This window comes from Corvus moneduloides, chromosome 12, assembly GCF_009650955.1.
Source record: "Corvus moneduloides isolate bCorMon1 chromosome 12, bCorMon1.pri, whole genome shotgun sequence".
Classification (NCBI taxonomy): domain Eukaryota; kingdom Metazoa; phylum Chordata; class Aves; order Passeriformes; family Corvidae; genus Corvus; species Corvus moneduloides.
In genome coordinates this window covers 3,240,578-3,262,618 of record NC_045487.1, presented here as the reverse complement: position 1 = coordinate 3,262,618, position 22,041 = coordinate 3,240,578, and the positions used below count along the sequence as shown (strand labels likewise).

The 22,041-nt window shown below is 39.2% G+C and overlaps 1 protein-coding gene and 1 long non-coding RNA gene across 2 annotated transcripts in view; both read left to right on the top strand.

The window, feature by feature from the left end:
- USP10 (ubiquitin specific peptidase 10) overlaps positions 1-22,041 on the top strand; it is a 47,349-nt gene that overhangs the window by 13,899 nt on the left and 11,409 nt on the right. Inside the window, exons 2-6 of the mRNA XM_032121722.1 lie at positions 5,824-5,892; positions 8,799-8,844; positions 13,449-14,468; positions 20,053-20,144; positions 21,727-21,836. Coding sequence (XP_031977613.1) covers positions 5,824-5,892; positions 8,799-8,844; positions 13,449-14,468; positions 20,053-20,144; positions 21,727-21,836 — 1,337 coding nt within the window. The remainder of the gene's footprint in view (positions 1-5,823; positions 5,893-8,798; positions 8,845-13,448; positions 14,469-20,052; positions 20,145-21,726; positions 21,837-22,041) is intronic.
- On the top strand, positions 14,475-19,567 carry LOC116449825. Its single transcript, XR_004242561.1, has 2 exons — positions 14,475-16,761; positions 17,231-19,567. It is a non-coding gene; the product is annotated as an uncharacterized LOC116449825 (long non-coding RNA).

The window sequence follows — 22,041 nt, the reverse complement described above, 5'->3', positions numbered from 1 at the left end:
AGTATTTTAACCCTTTAGGGTCTTTTTCCCTCTCCTTGGAATTAGTTCTGTTGCTGCTGCTTTTATCTGTATAGTTAAGATGCTGCTTGGTCAGTTATTACACAAATATAAAAGTACTTTTACTTTCATTCCTGAGTAGTAGAAAACATTTTTTGTGTAATGTGTTTGGTTAATTCCTTTTCTGTAATTTGTGTTAAAATCTAGCTGCAGTTAATACCTTGAAGATGTAAAGGGGATGGTATTGATGAAATGATTTATTCCAAGTGCTGTAGAATCTGCTGGAGTGAGCTGGATGTTACACTGCTGTAATCACATTGGAGAGATTAAGTTAGAAACTGATTCAAGTTTTGTTGTGGCTGGAAACACCAGCAACTGACAATCAGCAGGATTTGGGATTTGCTCTAAGGAAGGTGTTTAACATGAGTATTTTTGTAGAGAGAATTAATGTTGGGGAGCAGGGACTTGATACAGGGGACTTGATTCCTTGCAGCATGTCAGACTGAACATGGAAATTGGTGACAGAGGCTAAGGAGTGAGTTGGAAACACTGCACCAGCTTTAATAGTCCATCCATTCAATATTCCTGACTTGTATTATAGAAAAAATACATTGCAAATATGTTACACTTTCAGGAACTTTCTCATCTGCGGAGTATTTGTGTAATATTCTAGTCTTAAAATTTTAACTGGAAGGAGAGAGTACAGATGCAGTTCTTTTGTTATCCTCTCTTCAGTAACACAGGAGGCAGTTCAGAGCTACAGTTTTAACTGGTTCTTTCAGTTATTTTTAAGAATTTAGTTGTTTGGGGGTTTTTGTAGTCCCAAGAGTTGTATGACAGTATTTTACATTCAGTGCCCAAACTTCAATTGCAAAACCTTGATAGGTGGAAGTAAGGCAAAGAAATTAAACTTGAAGTACTGGAACACGCATGTCACCAGCAGCTTCATGAGAAAATATACCATTTTAGAATTGCATAAAATATGTTTAATTTTGCAATTTTTTCTTTAGTTAATGTGCTGGTTGTTAGTATTCGAAGGGAAAGATTTTAGGTATGTCCTGTCTGAAACTACCTCATTTTTAAGGTTTATTCAAGCATTGTTAGTTTTATTTTCATCCTTGGTTTCATACATGTGACATCTGCAAGAAGAGATTCACATTTGAAAACTCCCAGAAGTTCAGAACTTGTGTATGTTGAAACCAGTATTTAAAAAAGCAGAGTGGAAAGCAGCCCTTGTGAATAATTGTCTCTTTTAAGTGATTGATTATGAAACCTCAATATGGAAGATACCGGATGGAAAATACATAAATACTTGATTGTGCAGTGTAAGCAAAGTATTTTATTATGTTGGTGTGTGTTTACTCACATCAGTTAAATCTTGGTAATTGTAGTGTGTTTGTTAACATTGTACATCTCTGGCAAATGGTCAGTTTGGGTTACAGTTGAGAATTGCAGAGTGGAAGAGATCCATCAGTATGTTTTGGGTTTGGTGGTGTTTTTCCATTCCAAAGGAGAAGTTTGGTAGCACTGACAAGGAAGTGGAAAGGTAGCAGAGGTAGAGCTGTCCTGTGTATCCCCTCTTTCCAAGAATTCCACAAAGCCTCATTCTTTCCACACACCCCTGCCTCCCCCCAGAGGAGGTTATTGTTTTCCATCTGGTTTTTTATACAGTTGCAAGTGGAAGGTCATTGGGATTTGTTTGATACTGTTCTGATACTGCTCTTAGTTTGTGACAGAAATCAAGCTCTCCAGGCTGAGGTGTCCTAAGGGACCCTTGAGCACACTCAGTGCAGGGTCAGTGATGGCTCTGCAGAGTTAAATCATCTGAGGAGGAGTGCATGTGAAATACATGCTCCCAAAAACGCCAGAGGAATGATTCCTTCGCAGGAGCCATGACAGACAGCTCTTACATAGGTTGTGGAGAGGGTTTGAGAAGGAGAGGGAGGGCAGATGGGACTGAATTAAGCCTCTTAGGGATTAGGTATCTTTAAAAGTAAGTCTGGGGGTATTGTTACATTCAGAAATTTTCAAAACTTTCTCCCAGTGTTCTTTTCAGATTTTCTTCCAAATTCAGTCTTGGTGTGAGACTGGATCTCCTAAGCTTTATTCCTGCTCTCCTGTGAGTGAACACTGACACCATTGACTAGTGTTTAACATGCTTTTCAAGCAGCTGCGTTTTTGTTTGAGGCTATAAATCAAAGTCAATTTTTGAAATCAGGAATTGAATGTTAAACAGTGTTGGAGAAAGCTTGATTTTTGTTCTTTTTTTATTTTGTCTTAACAAGAAATTTGTAGAGAGCTATTAATTAAATAGCTTTCAGCTTTCCATGGATAATGTTTTTTAATATTTTGTGTTTGTATGTTGCCAGATCCCCTGAGTTTCTGTGTTATTGGTAGGAATAGGCCTGGCTGTTGCTGCCTGGGCCAGGTGAGCTCTGTGCTCATGTGCAGTGCCCAGCCTTTGCTCAGGGAGCTGTGCAGTTGCTGGTGCAGGTGAAAGGCTTTTGCTGCCTTGGCACAGCAGTGATGGTGCAGGACAAGCAGCTTATCTCAGGCACAGCACAATCTCTCACCTGCTCCAGGGCTGACCCTGGGCTTTCTGTGTCTGACTCCCACTTCTCCTTGGAGCTTGTGAAGTCCGTCTGTTATCCCTGATTGGGACCTTAAAGTAGTGTGACGTACAGGATCAGAGACTGAGACAGCGTGGGGCAGGTTAGTTGGGCATTAAAGGCATCAGTTTGATGTAGTTGTAATGGGTATGTGTTTCTTGCACACTTGAAAATACTAAAATTGGAATTGAAATCATCTGAAATGGGTTTCGCCAAGCTTTGATACGTGCTGATGTATCTCTGCCATGTGTTAAAATGTTATTTATAGAGTGGGGGAGAAATTAATGCTGGTCGTGAGTAGCTTGGTAAGTTGTGTAAGTAATTTAATTAAATGTTTGATGTTCCAAGTATTAGATTTTATTTGTCAGTTTGGAGAAAAAAGGCAACTTTGGGAATTTTGAGATTAGGTGGAGTAATTTTGAGGGTGCAAGCTGGGACCCCAAAAGCTCATGCTGATAATGAGGTTATTCTTGTAAGGGTGTGCTACTTTTTATAAAATCCTAGTCTTCTCTTGCTTAAAATTGCTTATTGGGCATTTCAGGTGCAGGAAAACCTTCTAAATTTGAATTAATGGTGGAGGGTAAGTACTGCAGTAATGCTGATGCTGTTTCAAGAGCTCGAGCAATTATTTTCTTATGCAGGTTACTTGTAGAGTGCCAGGTACACTGATTCCTTGGGCTGGATGCATGGATGGGATGGGTGGATGGACAGCAGGCAGGGAGTTACAGTGTCTTTCAAATTACTTAAAGTACATTGGTTTTTTCCCCTCTGAATCCTTTGTTTTTTGGTAGGGATTGTTATACTTGCCAAGGGATGTGATATCACAGTTCTTTTTCACTTGAATGCGTAGCTGTCTCTCGAAAAGGGTAGAAAATTCTGTCCAGCTTGCAGAAATTATTTCTGGAGAGATGAGGCTGACTGGAGGCAGAGGAGGTTGGTTAAACTGGGCAGGTTTAATGTCATTGGTCCTGTGGCCTCAGGTTTGTTTTGGAACAGTATTTTTCTCAGTTACTGTGCAGAGATCTTTTAACTGGTGACTTAATGAAGGTGTGAGGCATTGGTAAATAAAAACAAATAAATTAGATAAAATTCAGTTTATTTCAAGCCCAGATGGGATGGGTTTTTTGAGCTTTAGTCTGACTAGGACTAGATGTTGGTAAATATTTAAAGTCTTGTTTTAAATTATGCAGGAAGAGTTGCAAAGACACAAATTTCTCTATATGAATACACCATTAAAACAGTTCATTAAAGTGGTGTTAATGATCACTTTGTTCAATTTTTTGTCTTGTGTTTCCTCATTAAAAAAGAACCTCAGAAAGAAGTACCAGGCCTGTGATACTTCGCTTTAAAATGTTGTTAAATGAAGTGACTGTATTATATTATTGCATGAAGGAATTAGGGTTGGATTTATGTAACTTTTAATAGACTACACTTGAGATTGTTTTGTTCTGTTGCATGACTGCATCAAAAATACCTCTTAAAACATAATTTAGTGATGAGTCAGCAAGTGATTTTTCTTAGGTTTGTTTTTGGAATATGATGAGGTCTAGTTCATGTGCTGCTGAATAAAAATGCCTTGGTTATATTGAGAGCATAAACCAAGCCCGAGTCCTGTGCCAAGAACTGTGAAGCCACTCGGGTACAATTTAGGGATCTGTTGGGTTTGGGGTGTTGAATTCTCCCTTGGTGGGCAGCAGTTGGCTGTGGGAAGAGTTTTTGAAGCATTAAATGTTTAACTGTTCTTCACCCTTTGAATCACAGATGTTCCAGTTTGTTTTGACTGATAGAGCTGTTTGTAGTCTAAACTAGATTACATTGCTGTTTGTAAAAACCCTGAAGGCCATTAAAATGGGCACACACTGCCACATGTAAAAGTGATGTGTGATGAATCATTTTTTATGTAAGAAAACTGTGGTTTGTAATTGCTGTGGAATTTGGCTTTCAGTTAAGCTTCGAAATTTCTGAATGTAGATGGCTGTGAGTCGTGTAGACATCAAGTTCCATTGCAATAAACGACCTAAAACTCTGAAAAAAGTCCCGTGATTGGGTTATTGTGTGTGCAGTGTGTGGCGGCAGCCTGCGCTTCAGAAGAGATGATTTCCCAGATTTTAGGAATTCTTTTCTCTGGCTCAACTCCCACTCTGGTTTGTTGTATCTTGATACAGCCAAGCTGAGGATTTACCACGAGCAAGACTTAACTCTGCTGAAAAAGCTTTTCTGGTGGGAGGGTGGAGGAGAGCAAAGAATTGTGCAGAATGACCTTGGGAGAACACGGAGATAAATGGGAGTGGGGACTGTGATGTTCTGGGCCAGACTGACCTGCTTTCATCCACAGCACTTCTGACTAGTGACTCCTAAAGTCAATATCCTTCCACATGCCGAGAGTGGCGTTTTTCAGTCCTCTTTGTCTGTTTTGTCAGTTTATTCAGCTCCTTGTTCAACTTCTTTTTGTCCTAATATCTCTGCCCTGAACGTTTGGGTGCTATTCAGTCAATTACAGCTGGAGGTGGAAGTTTATAGAAACTTCCAGGTGCTGTGAAATGCCAACAGGTCAGGCCTTTTTATTGGGAATCTTTTATTTTCTGTAAATTAAATACAAACTCTCACTTTAGTGTAATTTTCTTTGTGGTCTTGTTAGATACTTTTTTTCAGAGAGTGTCTAGATGCAAAATACCTGAAAAGCTGCAGAAAGATGGGGAAAGATGTTTTATCTTAGGTTTGTTATGGAGAGTTCCTGGAATAACAAAATCATGATATTTAGAGTTTCTAGGCAGTTTCAGTTCTGTGCTTGACCTCTCAGGGACGGTAACTCATCAGTTTAGCAGAACTCTGAAGACGTAATTCTTGGATTATTTTCTGTTGTGAGGGGTGTCTTTAGAAGGCAAACCAGCCTCTATGTGGGGCTTGTACGGACTGGTGCAACTCCTCACCCTGCATGATGATTTTAAATTGGTCACAGGATGAGGAGCAGTTTGTGATCACCTCCAATGGGAATTTGAAGGAAAATGCTTTGTATACAGTTTCAGAGCTTAAAGTTCTTTGCTAAAGATGTAGGAAGGAACCAAGATGGGAGTTGGGCTGCAAACAGGTAGAGTTTCTGACTCCCAGCACATGGGTCTTTCTAAATTCTAGTATCTTAATGGATTTTAATATGAATTTATTAATTGTATTGAATATAAATAGTCCTTTAACAAAGATCCTTCTCTTTTATTTTTAGTATATTTTTGGGGAGTTCAGCCCTGATGAATTTAATCAGTTCTTTGTGACTCCACGATGCTCTGTTGAGGTAAGATCTACTTTAAACTTGTTTTAGAAATAACATTTGAAAGCTCCATCTCTTGTGTGCATTTGAAATACAACAATACACATACTTCTTTATCATTCACTTGGCTTTCTAATTTACAAACTGAAAATATTATTCAGTAGTCTTCATTCCATGTATGTGGATATTAAGTAAATTTTTAGATATAAATTAATGATTCCACCTTCTGGTTGTCATCTTTCAGAGCTGGAGCAGCTGACAGTAGTGGTAGGATGTTGACAATGAGTTTTCCAGCCCTGTACCTCAGCTTTGGTGGAGTTTTTTTGAGGGGTAGATACTGAGAACTTGCCCAGCAGAGTTCTTGATTGTAAAGTGGGCTTTTAAGTCTTGGGAGCCTTTTGAAGCACAGGGATTCTTAATATTTTGGCCAGGTGAAGCACTGCTAAGCCTCAGAGCTGTGCTCGCAAGGAAGGATGTATGTGAGGTCTGAGAAGTGCATCAATAATGAACTAATCAGAGTGATGGAGAGAACCACAGAGTGGAAACAGTTGTCTTTGTGTGTTCGAGTTCATGACGCACTCACATAGTGTTGTAGGCTCTTATTCTCTGTAGTTCTTGGTAGAGAATGATGAAACCATTTTCCTTTGTAGGGAAGAGTTTTATCCCATTGTCCTAATCTCCAGACTCGAAAAATAATTTTCCTCTGGGTCAATTTCCATGTATTTCCTCCAGACATTTCCATTCAAACATTTCAGTCATGCTTCCATCCTGCCCTCTCAACATAAAGGAAACTAACACTCGAGCTGTAGATGGGGAAATCCTTTTGTCACAGTTTACAAACCATTGTTAATGTGACTTAGCTTCCTGTAGCTTAATTTTCCAAGGATAATTAGTGTAATAAACTGCTGAACAATGAAAGGGCACGAAGGGAATGGGGTGGGGTAGGGAGTGAGGGAAGTTCAGTAAGGAAAAAGAGCATTTCTGCTCTTTTAGGGGGAGAGCTGTGTCTCTGGTCTGTGGGAAACAGAAGAGATCTTTAGGTAATACTTGGTAGCTGTGATAATCTTGCTGTTTTCCCACCATAAATGCAGTCACAGCAGTGGGACATTTTCATCCCATGAAATGTCACCTGAAGTGCCCCCCATCAGCTGTTCCAACACTCACCTTGGGGAAGATGAAAATCATATCTTGACTTCTGCAAAGCTGTTCTCTAAGTATGAACCTGCAGCATCTGAACCAGTGTGACTTCATTTTCTGTCTCAGTGTACCACTTACTGGTTGGCTGTCAAAACAAAGAGCTCTTAAACGATGTTCCTTAAGTTTGTCCTTGATCTGGTTCAGTTCAACGTTTTAATTACCTGGATGGTGAAATAAAAATGATGCTTATTAGTTTTGCACTAATTGGTGTAAAAAATTGGTTTGAAAAAGGCAGGGTGAAATTCAAGAAGGACGAGACAGAGATGATAATGCTGCAGTGGTGTTTGACACACATCGTGTTGGGGACAGTCCTGGCATGTGCTGGTGTCCCTCTGAGGTCCCTTAACTACAGACCCAAGGGAGTAGTTAAAGCTAAAGATTGTCTAAAATGTCCCTTTTACATGTGACATTTGTGACACATGTTCTGTCTTACACCTGTTGGCTGAGATGGTTCACATGACCCTGCTGTACAGAACAAGTCAGCTGTGCAAAGGTGCTTTTGATTAATCAGATATGTAGGGGACCAAGAGGCTGACTACTTTTTAAAAAATCTTTCTATTTTCTGAAGGTCTTTGATTGGGATAAAACCAAGAATTGCAAGGTTTATCATAAACTGTTTGTTATAGACATTAAGAGCTCTAAAATTAGATTGAGCCTGTGTTCAAAATTAATATGGATAGTAGGTTCTGGAGCTTGACCCACTGATTCTCATTGTTGACTTGAAAAGATGATATATTAAGATGTATTGAGGTTCATAAACCTCATGGATTTACAGCATGTGTGCTTTTTCAGTGGAATTTCAGGAACATTTTTCTTGCCGCTTCTGATGCACTGGTGTCTGCAGTGCATTAAGAAGGCAATGTGTAAGTATCTGCAGCTTTACAGAACTGAAAACTTCAATAAAGAAATCCTTTATTTGTTACACCATTGAATTACTATTTAGAATAGCACTGTAAAGCTGCACTGTCCCCTCAGTGTTCCATCTCCCACTGCAGAACTAGTTCCATGTTCTCCAGGGAGCTGCTGGAATGCAGTGTGGCCATGGCTGCCAGTTCCTGCAGGCACAGGAGAAGCTTTCAGCTGCTGAGGAGGTTTAGGGGCAGGTGGGGGGGATGGGGGTTAGAAATTGCCCACGTGTGGTTACACCATAGCAAGGATTCTGTCAACCCCTGAGTCCATAAAGTGATGCCACTGTTTGGACGAGATGTATTTACAAACTCTGTGCTGTGAGTACATTATGCTTAGACTGATCAATGTGTTCCAGAATCCACCTTAGCTGAAACGTTTCAAGGACCGCACTGGAGCAGGTTGAGAGTCAAAAGGTTTAGGTGTGATTGTTGGCTGTGCAAAAGTTTGTTTCATCATTTCACAATTTGGTCTATCCTCAGTTTTTGTATAGAAAGAGGATATGTTCCTCCTCCTAAAATCGGGGTGAGTTGATGAAGAAAGATCCTGATGCTGGGAGGTGAATTGCTTGAGAGGTTGGTGAGCCTGTAGTGTGTAACCAAGATAATCTTTATCTTTCAGTACAATGTGGTAATCTGCAAGGACAGCTGAAGCGGCAGTGTGGGATTTGATAAATATAGAAGCACAAGTTCAAGGCATCCTCTCCGAAAATCAAATCTCAATTATGATGTTATTTTTAAAGGATTCGGATGTTTCAAATGAAACTGATATCAAATGTTCATAGATTTGCTTTGCCTTTAAATAAGTTTCATTTCTTTTTTGTACAGCTCCCCCCATACAATGAAACAGTTTCATGTGGTATTAAATCCACAGGTAAGTTTCATGATGGTAAGAAATCAAGATTTTTTTTTTTTTAAACTTCAAGGTTATGACACTTTATTGAGATTTACTGTAACCTCGCTTTAATTGTTAGAACTTGCTCAGCACAGGGATGTATTAAGCAGGTTGGTTTTTTTAATTCCTTTACTGAATGATATCTGCGAGAGGTTTTGAAAATCCTGCATTGAACTTCAGCTAATTACAGTGGACATCTTACTCCTCCTTGACTGTGCCACAGTCTTAGAGTCCTGTGGAAACACTGTAGGATGTAGCTGTGGAAGTGAGTGGGGCTGAAGAGCCACAGCATGAGTATTTTCTAACAGTTACAGCAAGACTGCTCTGCAAGCAGTGCTCTGTTCTGTGCTCCTTTTGACTCTTGTTTCTGCCTGGCTTGGTTTTTTTTTTTTTTTTTTTTTTTTTTTGGAGAATCCTGGTTTGGGTTTTTTTATCTCTTGATGAAAGTGTGACAATGTAAAAATACATTACACATTTCCCCTTTTAAAGCTGTAATGCTCACAGGTCTCATCTGCCTCAACTCATACCTCTTACAGCCTGACCTTACTTCAGAGTTATGAGAAATGGACAGGTAGGTAGGAGCTGCCCTGGGATCCTCTATATAGTTTAAACCAAACTGTCACAGTATTTTAAGCAGCAGGTAAATTAGTTTTTTGTTTCCTCCTTGAAGCAGAGGAGAGCAAGGAAGCTGAGACCCAGATGTAAATGAAAATGACTCCAGATCTCCTTAGAAAATCATGCAAGTATCTGACTGAACATTTCTCAAAAGTAGTCAAAAGAGGACCAAACCACACATTAATGTTTAAGAACACCTGATCATTGTGCTTGGAGACTTTGGCCTTGCATTTAAAGATAAACAAGATAGGCAGTCAGAAAGAGGGACCACAGGTCCCATTTGAAAGCAGATCAGCAGCACTTCTGACAATTCAGGAGTTTTATTTAGTACAAGACTAGTTTTAGGATCCTGAGTAGTTTTAAGTAGGAGTTAGAAAGGGTCTTTAAAAAGCCCATATGGTGTGAATTGTCTGTTGGTGACAGGGGCATCTAGTCACATATTGCTTTGTCTAACTGGATTCAAGTTTTGTTCTTTCAGACTGAGATTTTAACGTTCACAAGCCATACAGAAAGTTGGTTTGTACAAATGTCTTTCAGATCATTCCTAGACCTTGAGAGAGCCCCTCCCAGCCCTGAGATTAGGTAATGACAGCAAATTAGGTTTTGCTTGAAAAATGTCTTTAACAAGCTTGCACTGTACTGTGCATGCACATTATCACTGTGATGGCTGCATAGGAAGCTGTGCAAACTAAACTGGAATGCTTGTTTATGCAGAATATTTATATTTATAAATGATGACACACCCTTACCATGTTACCATTCCCCATAGTCTTCATTTTTTTCCATACTTATCTTCAGTGTTTAACTTCATTACAGAATTAGAATATCTGTTAATACCTACTAGGAGTAATCAAATCATGGCTTAAGCTCTAATATGCAGAACTCTGTTCACACTAATTAGTACTGTGCATTCACAGATTCTGGGGTTGTACATAGACTGTCCTTGGAGCATCTGTCGGTGCTTGTTTCAATATGTGTGCTGTGTTGTTCACGGCAGAGAGATCTGTTTCAGTCCATTCAGAAATAGAGCTGTGAACTAGGTTGAAACAAAGATGCCCTGAAGCAAAGTGGAAAGTCAAAACAAATAAGGAAAAAAAATTTCCTCTTATTTTTCTCAAATGAACTTGACAATCTTACAGCAAATGAGCTTCTGCCAGTCATTCCATAGACTAACTATGCAGTAGCTACTGTTATTTATTATTCTAATCCTGCTGTAAGGTGCAAAGATTAATTGCTCAGCTGTAACTTCCTAATTTGTGTGTTAAATGCTACAACATCAGTTATGCTCTTGGCAAGGTTTCAGCCTACATCGTTCATTGTGCCATAACTGTGAGGGATTTGTTCTGTTTTCTGCTCCCCACTAGCCCTGAGTGGGCTCTTGTGATTGTTTAGTGTACAATAAACTGATAAATTCACCAAAACTAGAAAAAATGCTCCCTTAGATGATGTTTTTTGCTAGGTTAGCTTTGGGTCACACAAGTGCTGGGAGCTTGCTGGGGAGAGAGGAGCAGGACAGGGGTACAGACGTGACAGCTTGTACTTTGGGCTGTGATAGACTTGGCTCGCCCATGAAGGGAAACCACATTCTTTGTTTTGAAGCAGTTATTGCATTTTTTAACATGGATTTTGGAAAAGAAGTAGTCCTGGATTATTTGAAGTGGTAAGACTTGAAATGTGCCCAATAATTCATTTGTATCAAGGCAGGAGGAATATTGGGTGTTACCAGTTGTTGCCTGTGCTTTGTGCTGTTGTAACAAAGGGTAGAAAGAACCAGCTCTTGGTTCATGCTTGAGCTAAGGAGTCACTCCATAAACAGATGAACTAATGAGGAATGGTTTTGTTGTGGTTTTATATCCCTTAAATCCCCCAAAACTTTGCATTTGCAAGCAGAGAAAGCTGTGGCTGGTTTGGAGCTGTGTGTGCACAGCCAGCTCAGGCTCTGTGGCATTGACAGCCCCTGGAACAGGAGGTGCTGCCTGAGCTCTCCCAGCCCTTCCCTCTTCAGTGCAGATCAGGCACAGCTTCCCCCCTCCCTGGCTCCAGGCTGCTGATTTTTTAAAAAAGAAACTTCAGCCCTCTCTTCTGGGTGGTGATGGCTTGTCAGTGATTGCAGAAGTGGTTGGTGAATGACAGAGAGGGTGTTAAACTTGCTTTCTCACAGGGAGAGGGAAAAAAATTAGAAATTTGAAATTCACTCTCTTCTTAAGATGATTTAGAGAATCCAGATATGTGTGGAATTTTTACCCTTTTTTGTTTTCAAAAAGTCTCCTTTAGTCTGACTGGCAACAAGATTGAAGTTGGTATGTGACGTGTCTGCTTCTCGTTTAGTCAGGTTAATAGATTAAAGCAGAAAAGCAATTAACATCTTTATAATTTGTTCTTAAATCATAATATGTTGGTATCGCATGGGTAAGTCAGACCTCAACACATGTTGAATGTTTGTTACTCTTCATTTGATATTAAAAAATACAGATTCTTGTTCCTGTCACATTTTTTAAAACTAAAATATTTGTTAGCAGACTTTTCTAGAAAGTATCCAGAGAGTTGCAGAACTCTCTTCCATTGACAGTCGTATATCAAAATATCCTCCACTAGATTGTTTTCCCATAGGATTATTTCCTTAGATGTGTGAATGAATAACTTCTTTTCTGGGACCTGTTGGTTGCTTTTTGTTGTGTTTAAAAAAAAATCCACCTCATTTTAGTGAGTCTGTGGTGTACTTGAAAATATTCATTTGTTGGCATGTCATACATAATGTAAGTTGCACAAAGTCTTAAAAGTTTAGTGGTGTATCCACTTACATTCCTTTGGAATTAATATCTAATGTTGTTTGGTTCTGCAGCAAGTCTTAAAAATTGGCAATGCGTGTTTCAGCCCCCATTGTTGAGGAAACACAAAATACTAAAATGTAATATCTTTGAAACAGTAACATAGATACCATAAAGACCTACAGAGCTTTAAAATGTCAACTTACCTTCAAAATTCCTGAAACTGTTTCATTAATTTTCTATCTTTGATAGTTACAGAAATAGTTGTAGCTGAAGTATTCAGTGTTACCAGTTAGCACACATACATTATAACAAATTCCATGAAATGGCAGAACTTGGTGACTGAAAATATTTTGTGATACTGCAGCATGCCATGAGAATATTTCTTAGTGTTTCTTTAGTTCCAAGGCAAATAAATAAATCAATAAAACAAAAAAACCTGTTCATATTTTTTCAATACAACTCCTATATACAAGTTGAATGTTGATATTATGTTGAGGAGTATCTGTTGTATTTCATGTCATAAAATCCTGGACTTGTATATATCATTACTCTTACATAGTAACAAATCCAATTGTGATAAAATTAAAGAAGTTATCAGTGAGCCTAGAGGTTCAAAAGCTTTAATTGCAGTGTTCCACAAAAGCTTTAATTGCAGTGTTCCAGGCAATTAATGAAAATATTTTTCTGTTATTAAGGATTGTGATAAATCTTTGATTGTGATAAATCACACCAGGAAAACCAAACCCAGCCCCTCAAGAACCAAACCCCAGATGGGGAAAAGTTAAAAAGGCAAAGGCTTAGATTTTGTCATTGTCAGTTGAACAGACTGGCTTGAGAAAAAGCATGGAGTAAAGTATTACACCATATTTTATAGGCAATTATCCAATAATTAATTTATTGCAGATTATTCCTATAGTCATTGGACTTTAATAGTTTTCCTTAAGAGGTGACTTTAATAGGGGTTATGTGCAGGAGCTGTGCAGTGATTTGGAAATTACATAACTCCAGTTAAGAAAACCTGAATCTTTAAGAAAATGATCTTACGAAAGCCTTCATGATTGAGAATGAGAATTACTTTTGTTTGGGGAAATGTAGTTTGTTTTTGGAGTTACAGGAAAATAGGGAGGTTTTTTCCTTGTTTTTGTAGCTTTTTGATTCAGTGTGATTCTCTTAACAGATTTGCTTTCTCTTGTCCAGGGGAAGAGTATCAGAGAATTGAATTTGGTGTTAATGAAGTTATTGAGACTCAGTCATCTGTCCTAAATAACACCGACTACAGTATTTCAAGTACTCTGAATCCTCAGGCTCCAGAATTCATTCTCAGTTGTGCACCTGCTCAGAAAACTCCAGATGATGCTCTCAGCGACACAAACTACAACTCCATTGACTGCCAGTTCAGTGACCCCACCCTGGCTCTGGACAGCGGCTCCAACGCTGAAAACGACAGCTTGGCTGGAGGCCTTGGGCAGAGGGAGCGGAAAAAGAAGAAAAAAAGACCCCCTGGATACTACAGTTACTTGGAAGATGTTCCTGACGGCGTGGCTGCCCCGGAGGCGCTGGTGAACGGCCACGCCACGGCTGCCGGACTCAACAGCCTGAGCACGGAGGACACGGAGCTGGCAGGAGACCTCCCCTCCCTGGCCACGCCGAGGACTTGCAGCAGCCCCGCCAGCTCTGTGGACTTCCTGGCCGGAGCTGCGTGTGCCGAGCCCGGCGCCGCAGCCCCCGGCAGGACTGCCGGGCAGCCCGAGGTATGCCGCCTTCCTAATTCTGAACAGTTTTGCCTCCCCTCAGAGGCCATCAGAGATAGCCCCCTAAGGACAGCTGTTGTACAGTCTTATGCTGGTACTGATACTACTGAAACTCTTGGCGTTACTAATGGACAAACACTTGAATCCTCTGGTGAGGACACAGCTGCCAATGGGGTAGAATTGCACACTGTGGAAAGCACTGACTCAGACCAAGCTAAGCCTGAGGAAGCTTCACCTACTACTGAGGCAACGGTCCCGCTTGCAGGATCAGTCCCTGTTAATCAGCCTGCAAAATCGTGGGCTAGTCTTTTTCACAATTCCAAGCCCTCTGCTTCCACATCTGTGGTCTATGTTGAGACTAAGTATACCCCTCCTGCCACATCTCCTCTGGTCCCTGAAAAACAGGTTGAAGTCAAAGAGGGACCTGTTCCAGTTTCAGAGGATCCTGTAGCCATAAAGATTGCAGGTATAGTTAATACACACGAGTGGATGTTACACTGGAAGGGTATTAACTCTGCTTGTAAACAGGAGTGTGCAATATTGATAGAGAACATTCCTCTGGTAAATGAGCCGACTGTTCAAACACTGCATGAAGGATGTCATTTGAATAAGCCAATTTGTATCCCCCTGAGTAAACATTCCAACCAGGCATTGCCATGTCATTATCCCAGATACGGTGAAACTACTGCTGCTTGTCAAACAACTTGTCAGACAGTCTGTGCAAGTGATCTGTGGTTTGAAATAGGCTGGTTGTGTTCAGCTCTGTGCTGTTATAAAAAGGAGAATATGTTAGAAAGGTTTGTTCTGAAAATGGTGTGTTATATTATCCAGTATTTACAGTTTTGCAGTGTATTCCATTACAGGAAGAGTGTTACTATTTTTATACCAAAGTAGCTGAAATTCCTGGGCACTAAACAGCAGTTGAAGTGTAATGTCTACATAGGTCTTGCTTCAGAAATTTCTATTCAGGAAATACCATATTTACGAAGATGCTGTTTGAGAGGTCTGTCCTTCCAATTTTAGCATTATCTTTAACCATTACAAACAGTATTGCTTTATCCATAACCAGTGCTAGCTATTGCCAGTTGAGGAATTACCCTAAGGGGTTGTCCAGAGGGGACATCAGGACAGGGAATGAGTGATGCAAAGGCTTTGATTCCTGGTCCTGTCATATTTTTCCTAATGGGAAATGCTAGAAAGTGCAGGAGGTTGTTTGTACAGATTCAGCCAGAAACTGTTAAGTTCTCCCAGTTGGGTGCATTTTGTGTCACTGACTCATGAGTGTTTGAACCAAAGTAATTATTTTAAATCTGTGAAGTGGTCCATGTGTGAGAAGGCTTGTGCAGAATCCTGCTGTTCATGCTACAAGCTAATTTACAAGTACAGTGCTGTTTTCAATGTGACAGCTTCAAGTCAGATTTCCACTCTTAACAGACCTGGAGATGATGTTCAGAGTGCCCAGAAGTGTGTGCTGCCTCTCCTTCCCTCCTTGCTCAGCAATGGTTTCATTACTCAGAATTGTCTGTTGAGAGAAAAGCTGTCAGAATAATTAATATTTCAGAGTGTTTTCCACTTAGGTGTCACAAACACTGTATTAATATATATATATATATAAAAGCAGGTGATTACAGTCTGTATGAACCCATATGAAGAATGTTGTCTTAAAATCTCAATCTATCATTTGGTAATGATTTTTAACTTAAAACTATTTTGTGACAGTCATAAAGCTAGGATTGCTTGCCATTATAAATGGAAAAGATTTATTATCTTGTCCAGGTTGTTCCAGTTCTAAGTTAACTTTCTAGACTTTCGCTGTTTCTGTACTACTTTTTGCCACCAGGTGGGAGCAGAGCTTTTTATTTTGTCTTCAATGCAGTAAAACACAAATGTAACTTTTATCCCATTTTCTTCTGCACCTTCACTATTAGCTTGCTGTTTGGGCAGAGGAATAATCTGAGTATAGATAAAAGGAATTCATCTGCTCATTGTAGCTGATTTAGGTAGGAGCTAATGCTGCAATTCCTGTAATTCAGATGCTGCTGCTTTCAGTGTAAAATGTTCACTTGAAGGTCTGAATGCCATGTAATCAGTGCTTTGCTGTGTGCAAAAAGGTGTTTTTCTTTATTTTCTTTATATGTACTTGAGTGTTCTCTGTCCTGTTTGGAAAGCAGGTACCTGAGTGCTTTGTTCATACACCCACACTCAAAAATGTGTCACAGGAGTTCCAGTTCGTGATTTCCAGACAGGTCGTTCGCTCTGTTCAGTACATATTTAATTCCAAATCTCCTGCCTTGGTGAGCATCACTGTGTGAGGGTACATAGAGGTCTGTGTGTTTGTCAGAGAGAGCTGCTGGTGGGTGCCTTGTTTTCTCTGTGCCTGAGTTGAGATCATCCTCGTGGATTTGCTGGGAATTCAGCAGCTTCAACTCATGCCAATGGGAATGAATTTTTGACCCCAAGTGCCGTTGGGTGCTGGACACAGGTAAACTCTACACCTGCAGTATCTTGAGTTAACAGGCAAAATTAATAAATCAAATTAACAAACAACCCAGTGTTGGAGTGCTGAGGTCCTTCTGTACAGCTTTTATTTAGAACAGGTGCTCAGCACACAAGAGGGGAAGTTGCTTTTCCAGGGACAAATTTCAACAGAGAGAGGTTAACGATTCACAGCCACCTTGAAGATAATGTAATGCTGCTTGATTCAGCCTGCAGAGATCTGTCGTTTCTTTGGCCTCAAATTTAGACACAAGCTACACAAGGTGAGGAGGTGACCAGGACTAGAAAATAAATAGAACAGACAGATTTCATGTTAATCTTGATGAGAAATACTGAAGACTTAATTTTAACAAGTGTCCAAGATGTATCAGCTGTGCAGCTGCTGCACTTGTGTGTTTAGAAAGGGGCAACTGTAGTAATTATGCACCACAGCCTAATTTAGATGCTAGAACAAACATTTAATAATGAATATCTAAGGGATAGTAAGGTTATAAATGGTATTGGTAAAAAATAAGACTCTTCAAGGCTTTACTTGCCACATTTCACAGTTGGTCCCCTACAATTATAACCTGATAATTAATAATGCCTTATGTAATGCTGTAAATAAGCTAAGAAATAAGTGTTTGGAAAACTGTCAATTCTCTGAGTAGTCTTTTAACTGTTCTTGGTAATCTTAGGAAGAATTGCAGAGAAAGAATCTAAAACCATTTTCTGAATCCTGTTCTCTTGCAGTGTTTTCACTGTGGATGATGGAGGTAACAGTGCCCATAAAATCTGTTTACAGCAGGCAGGATTTCAGATGAATCGAAGAACAGAAACATTTAAGATCTGACTAAATCCGGAATGATTTTAAATTAGAAGGAAGGGAATCCAGTAAATTCAAGTATGGAAGGATACAGCAGAACAGAAACCAAATGCAAGTACAATGTGACAAACTAATTGTAGAAGTATTAGAGAAAAGGATCTGGGAGTTTTAGGGAGTTGATGGGTGTCTTTAGTACTGCTGAAGAAGACAAAGTTTGTTGTTTTTTTTCCCAGTGTGTGTTAATAACAATTTACATGGAAAACATGGAAGATAACTTAATTCTGCTGTTAAGGACTTGATGCAATGGCAGTCTTTGGGCATTCCTTCTGAAGGAAAATTTCACTGTGCAGCAGCAAAAATGGAAGTAAGATTTAAACACCATGTGGGCAAATATGGAAAATTTGGATTTAATTTGTGTCAGATGATTTTGTTGGAGTGACCATGGATGTAAATCAAAATGCACAAAACAAATTCATAAGGAAGGTGGCAACTCACAGTTCTGCCAAGACTAGTGATTAACAAAAAATAAGTTCAGATTGTAAGAAAGGTGTTTCAGTGTTACATAGTAGAAGATTTTTTTCTCATTGTAAAGGTGGGTAAAAGCTTAGAGCAAGGAGTTGTGGAGACGTCCAGGGTCTGGGGGTGGTTTATAAACCTCAGAAATGCAGCCTCTTGCACATTCAAACTGCATTCTTACAGAAATGTTTTAGTTTAGAGTCATCCCAGCAGTGTTGTCCTGGGATTTTTCAGTCACTGCCCAGATTTGAGGAAAGATCTGAGTGACAGACACAATGTTCTTTAAATCAGGGCCTTAAGCCAAGTGTTCAGTTCCTAACTTGTAACCACCTTTATCTCTTCAGCATGGACACCGTATCCACAGGGCTTCTCTCATTAAATTTTGGACTTGCTTTGATTAGGAAACCACCTTTTTAAAAAAAAAATTGAGAGATATTTGTAATAACAGAACCCAGTGAATGAACTTTAGCAGAATGCTTTCTGTTTACCGACAGAAATATCTAAATATTGCCTCATTTCACAAGTCAGCACCCTCCAAAAGAAATGAGTTTTCTGGGTAATGACAAGAGCTTTCCAACAGGTTTTGAACTTTTAAGATTTTCTCATGGTTGTAAGTGTATTTTTCTTCTGATACTCTTGTAAAAGTTGTTACCGTGTAAATGTTTGATGTAGATTGGAAATGTGCTACTGAATGTAATTGCTGTACACAAACCCAAGCCTTTGTTAAAAGAAGCAAAACTCCCAGGAATTGCACTGGAGCCTGTCCACAAAGCAGCTTTGTGACCACAAGAGGATGCTAAAGGTCCTAATAATATCTTTATTTAGCATGATGCAAAAATAGAGAAGAAAAGAGTTAATGTAAAAAGTTATTGATAGACACGAAAAACAGAAACTTTCCCATTACTTTTATCCTTATTTTCAACAGTGATGAGTTAATACTGTATGTGTGAACACAGTTCAAATGTTGCTGCTCTAACAATACATTCTGAAGTACTTTAGCAGTAATTTAATAACATATTTTAGCCCTCATAGAAAAGAATCTTCTGCATCTGTGCTGCATCTTCCATTTTACATTTCTTTGCGGTCTGCTCTTTCAGATGGCATGTTCTTGATGTAATAGACAACTGAACTTAAAATTCTCTATTTTTTTGTCACTTCTATTTGGTTAGAACTGGCGTTACCTGTAGGAAATATGATCTTATAGATAGGGAGATAGCTTGGAAGTAGAACGACGTGGATTTTGTTTGCAGTTCTGCCACCTCCTCTGCTTAGTTACAGCTTTGTACTTCTGTTTTTGTACCTATGTCATGTCATTTTATCTGTTTAGTCCTTTAATGAAGAGTTCAAACTCTTCCAGCTTATGGGTAATAGAGCCCCTCCCATTTATTACAAAAATAAATAACCCCCTCGGTATACAATTGCTATATTTACTTGCAATTTGTATTTTGTCTTGTATACATCTTGTCCTTATTTTGCAAGTTTAAAGCGTATGAGCTCCAATATTTTCTTCAAACAGTTCTTATTTAGGTACCTAAATAACAGGTCAGGATTCCTGGAAAAGCTGCCTGTGTTGCTCTTGGTTTCATAACTGGGACAGACTAATGTGCAGTGGTTTCTAAGTTTTAAACTTGGGCCTTTGCTGCACACTTTGAAATCAGGAAAGAGTAGGAATTCTGTTATATAAGGCTGTTATCTTGTAGATTTTGGAAGTCTTAAATAAAACAGGCTGTTCTGAAGAACAGAGCACATCTGTCTGTGTGTTTGCACTGAGATGATTTTGTTGTAAGACAGTGGATGGTGAAACTTCTAAACTGAGACCGCTGCGTTGGCTTCATCTCTTCAAAGCAGAAACGTGTGGGAAAAGCTTCATAAAACTGGTGACAAGTGATTCCAGCTAATGGCATTTTATATCTATGTATGTATCTATGTAGCAATATAAATAAAATATCTGGATTTAGGTAAACAAACATCCAAATCAGTAGGTCTTGTTTTGGAATGACAGTGATCAGTTTTGTACCAGCATCTCCTGATCCGAATCCCGGGATGTCTTCAGTGGAAGAAATAACGTCTGATTTGGAATGTGAGCAGTGGTTAAATGGAGTGAAAATCATTTGCTGAAGTTCCTGGGAATCTCGTTCATTGATTTGAATTACTGTGTAATGCTGCAGCGGATATTTGCTTGATGGCCACGTGAGTTTTGTTGATGCTCAATTTACCGTTTCTCATTCTGCAGAAATACTGGAAAATGTAAGACTAATACATAAACCAGTGTCTTTGCAACCCCGAGGGCTGATCAACAAAGGAAACTGGTGCTACATCAATGCTGTATCCTTCCCTGGGAAAAAATTAATGCTCTTAAGTTAATATTTGTATATTATATCTGTCAGAGTTTTTCTGGATTGTTCTGGTAAGTATTTTATAAAAGTGTTTGTTTTCCCAGATCCTGCTCCTGTGGTTAAAATGTTGAAGTGTAGCAGCCAGAAATCCAGGGGGATTTTGGATCGTTGAACCTGGTGTGCTGGGTTCCCCTGCAATCCTGTTGGCAGTTTGTTACCTGTGTCAGAATATTTCAGAACTGTAGCTTCTCCTGACTGAAAGCCTTGTAATTAATTCCTAGCAGTGTTCCCCCATGGCTCTATGCATCCATTTAAGTGGTTATTTCTCTTTTGCACTTGAAGTAACTGTTCTTACTCTTGGGCTTTGTTTTGCAGTGTAAGGGGATCATTTGGGTTTGTGGTGAGCAGGTTGTCACTGTCGTATCACCTGTGTAAAGCACCAGTTAAATTAATCCTTCTACATATGGAAGATGAGCTTGCTCTTAATGAGTTGTATTCCCCTGCAAAAATAACTTTTACCCTGGGAAGCAGAAAGCACCCTCCCTCAGTGCTATATTATGATATTAGTAAAAATAATTTAAACAATTTAAAAATCAATATTTTTATAATAAATTAAAAATTAATAATTAATAATTTAAAAAGTTATCTCCCATGTCAGCAAGGCTACTGCAAGTGACACTTGGGATACTCCTAGTTCTGGTACTGCTAGTGAAAAATACTGTACATCAATTTCAAGACTGATCATGGCAGACCCTAATAAACCATTTCCAGACCAACGACTGTGCTTTAAACTAAAGCTTTTATCTTATATAACCAGTTCTGCACTCATTTGGTTACATACGCTACATCTTAGCTCCCATTTTTTCAATCTTGAAGTTTTACATGGGAATTTATTACTCAGTTTTTGCACACTGTAGGAATCAAATTAATCTCACTCTTCAGCTATTGAGATCAATGCCTTTTTTTGTCATTTCCCTTTCCCTCCATTTTTTAAATGCATTTCCTCTGTTCACTGCTCTCACCAACTAGCATAGATTGTGATGTTTTTAGAGTATTACTCTTCCAGCACACTCTGGAGTTTTCAAGGTTGCTCCCAACTCTTTGCAGTGCAGAATGTCTCGCATCTCAGTGGGTTTTGCTTTGGTTGCAGGGGTGACTCAGCACCTTTAAGTTTCAGCTGATTTCTTCCATTCTTCTCAGAAAATGTGTTCCAGGTTCTCTCCTGCCAATTTTCAAATGGTTAATTTTATTAAGTTTTTCCTATGAAGGTTCTTTTCCTCTTCTGCTCCTGGATGAAATGTTTCCTTACCCATTAACTAAAGTTTTTGCCATGATTAAAATGTTGGTGAAGTCACTGCAAGTTACAAGATGCTGGCGTTTTTTTAGTATAACTTCTGTACATTGCTGGTTAATGTTGTGATAAAGCTTCATCCTCTTTTCCAGTTTAATTCTTTGATTGATCTACATAATATAAATACAGCTCTGTTTTGCATATCATTTTGCATATAATTGAGTATTTGGTTAATACACAGGTGCCATTTTGTGCATATTTCCTTAATGCCACTGCATAGACCCTGCAAGCCTTGGTTGCTTGCCCTCCAATGTATCATTTAATGAAGTCCATTCCAATGTATTCCAAATCGCAGAGGCCGTGCACCTCCACACCAATGCTAGACAGTTTGTAAGTAGCTTGGGAAAAAGGAATGAAAGTCTGGGATCTGACTAAACTCATTCAGGAATACCTAACAATGACTGTTGTTAGAAGTTCATATGTATCCAGAAGTTTTTTGTGTGTTTTTGGGTGACACTTTTGTAATGAACTTGGTGATTTACAACTGCGTGGCTTGTCAAGGAAGATAATTCCTGTTGCTTTGGGAGTACCAGTG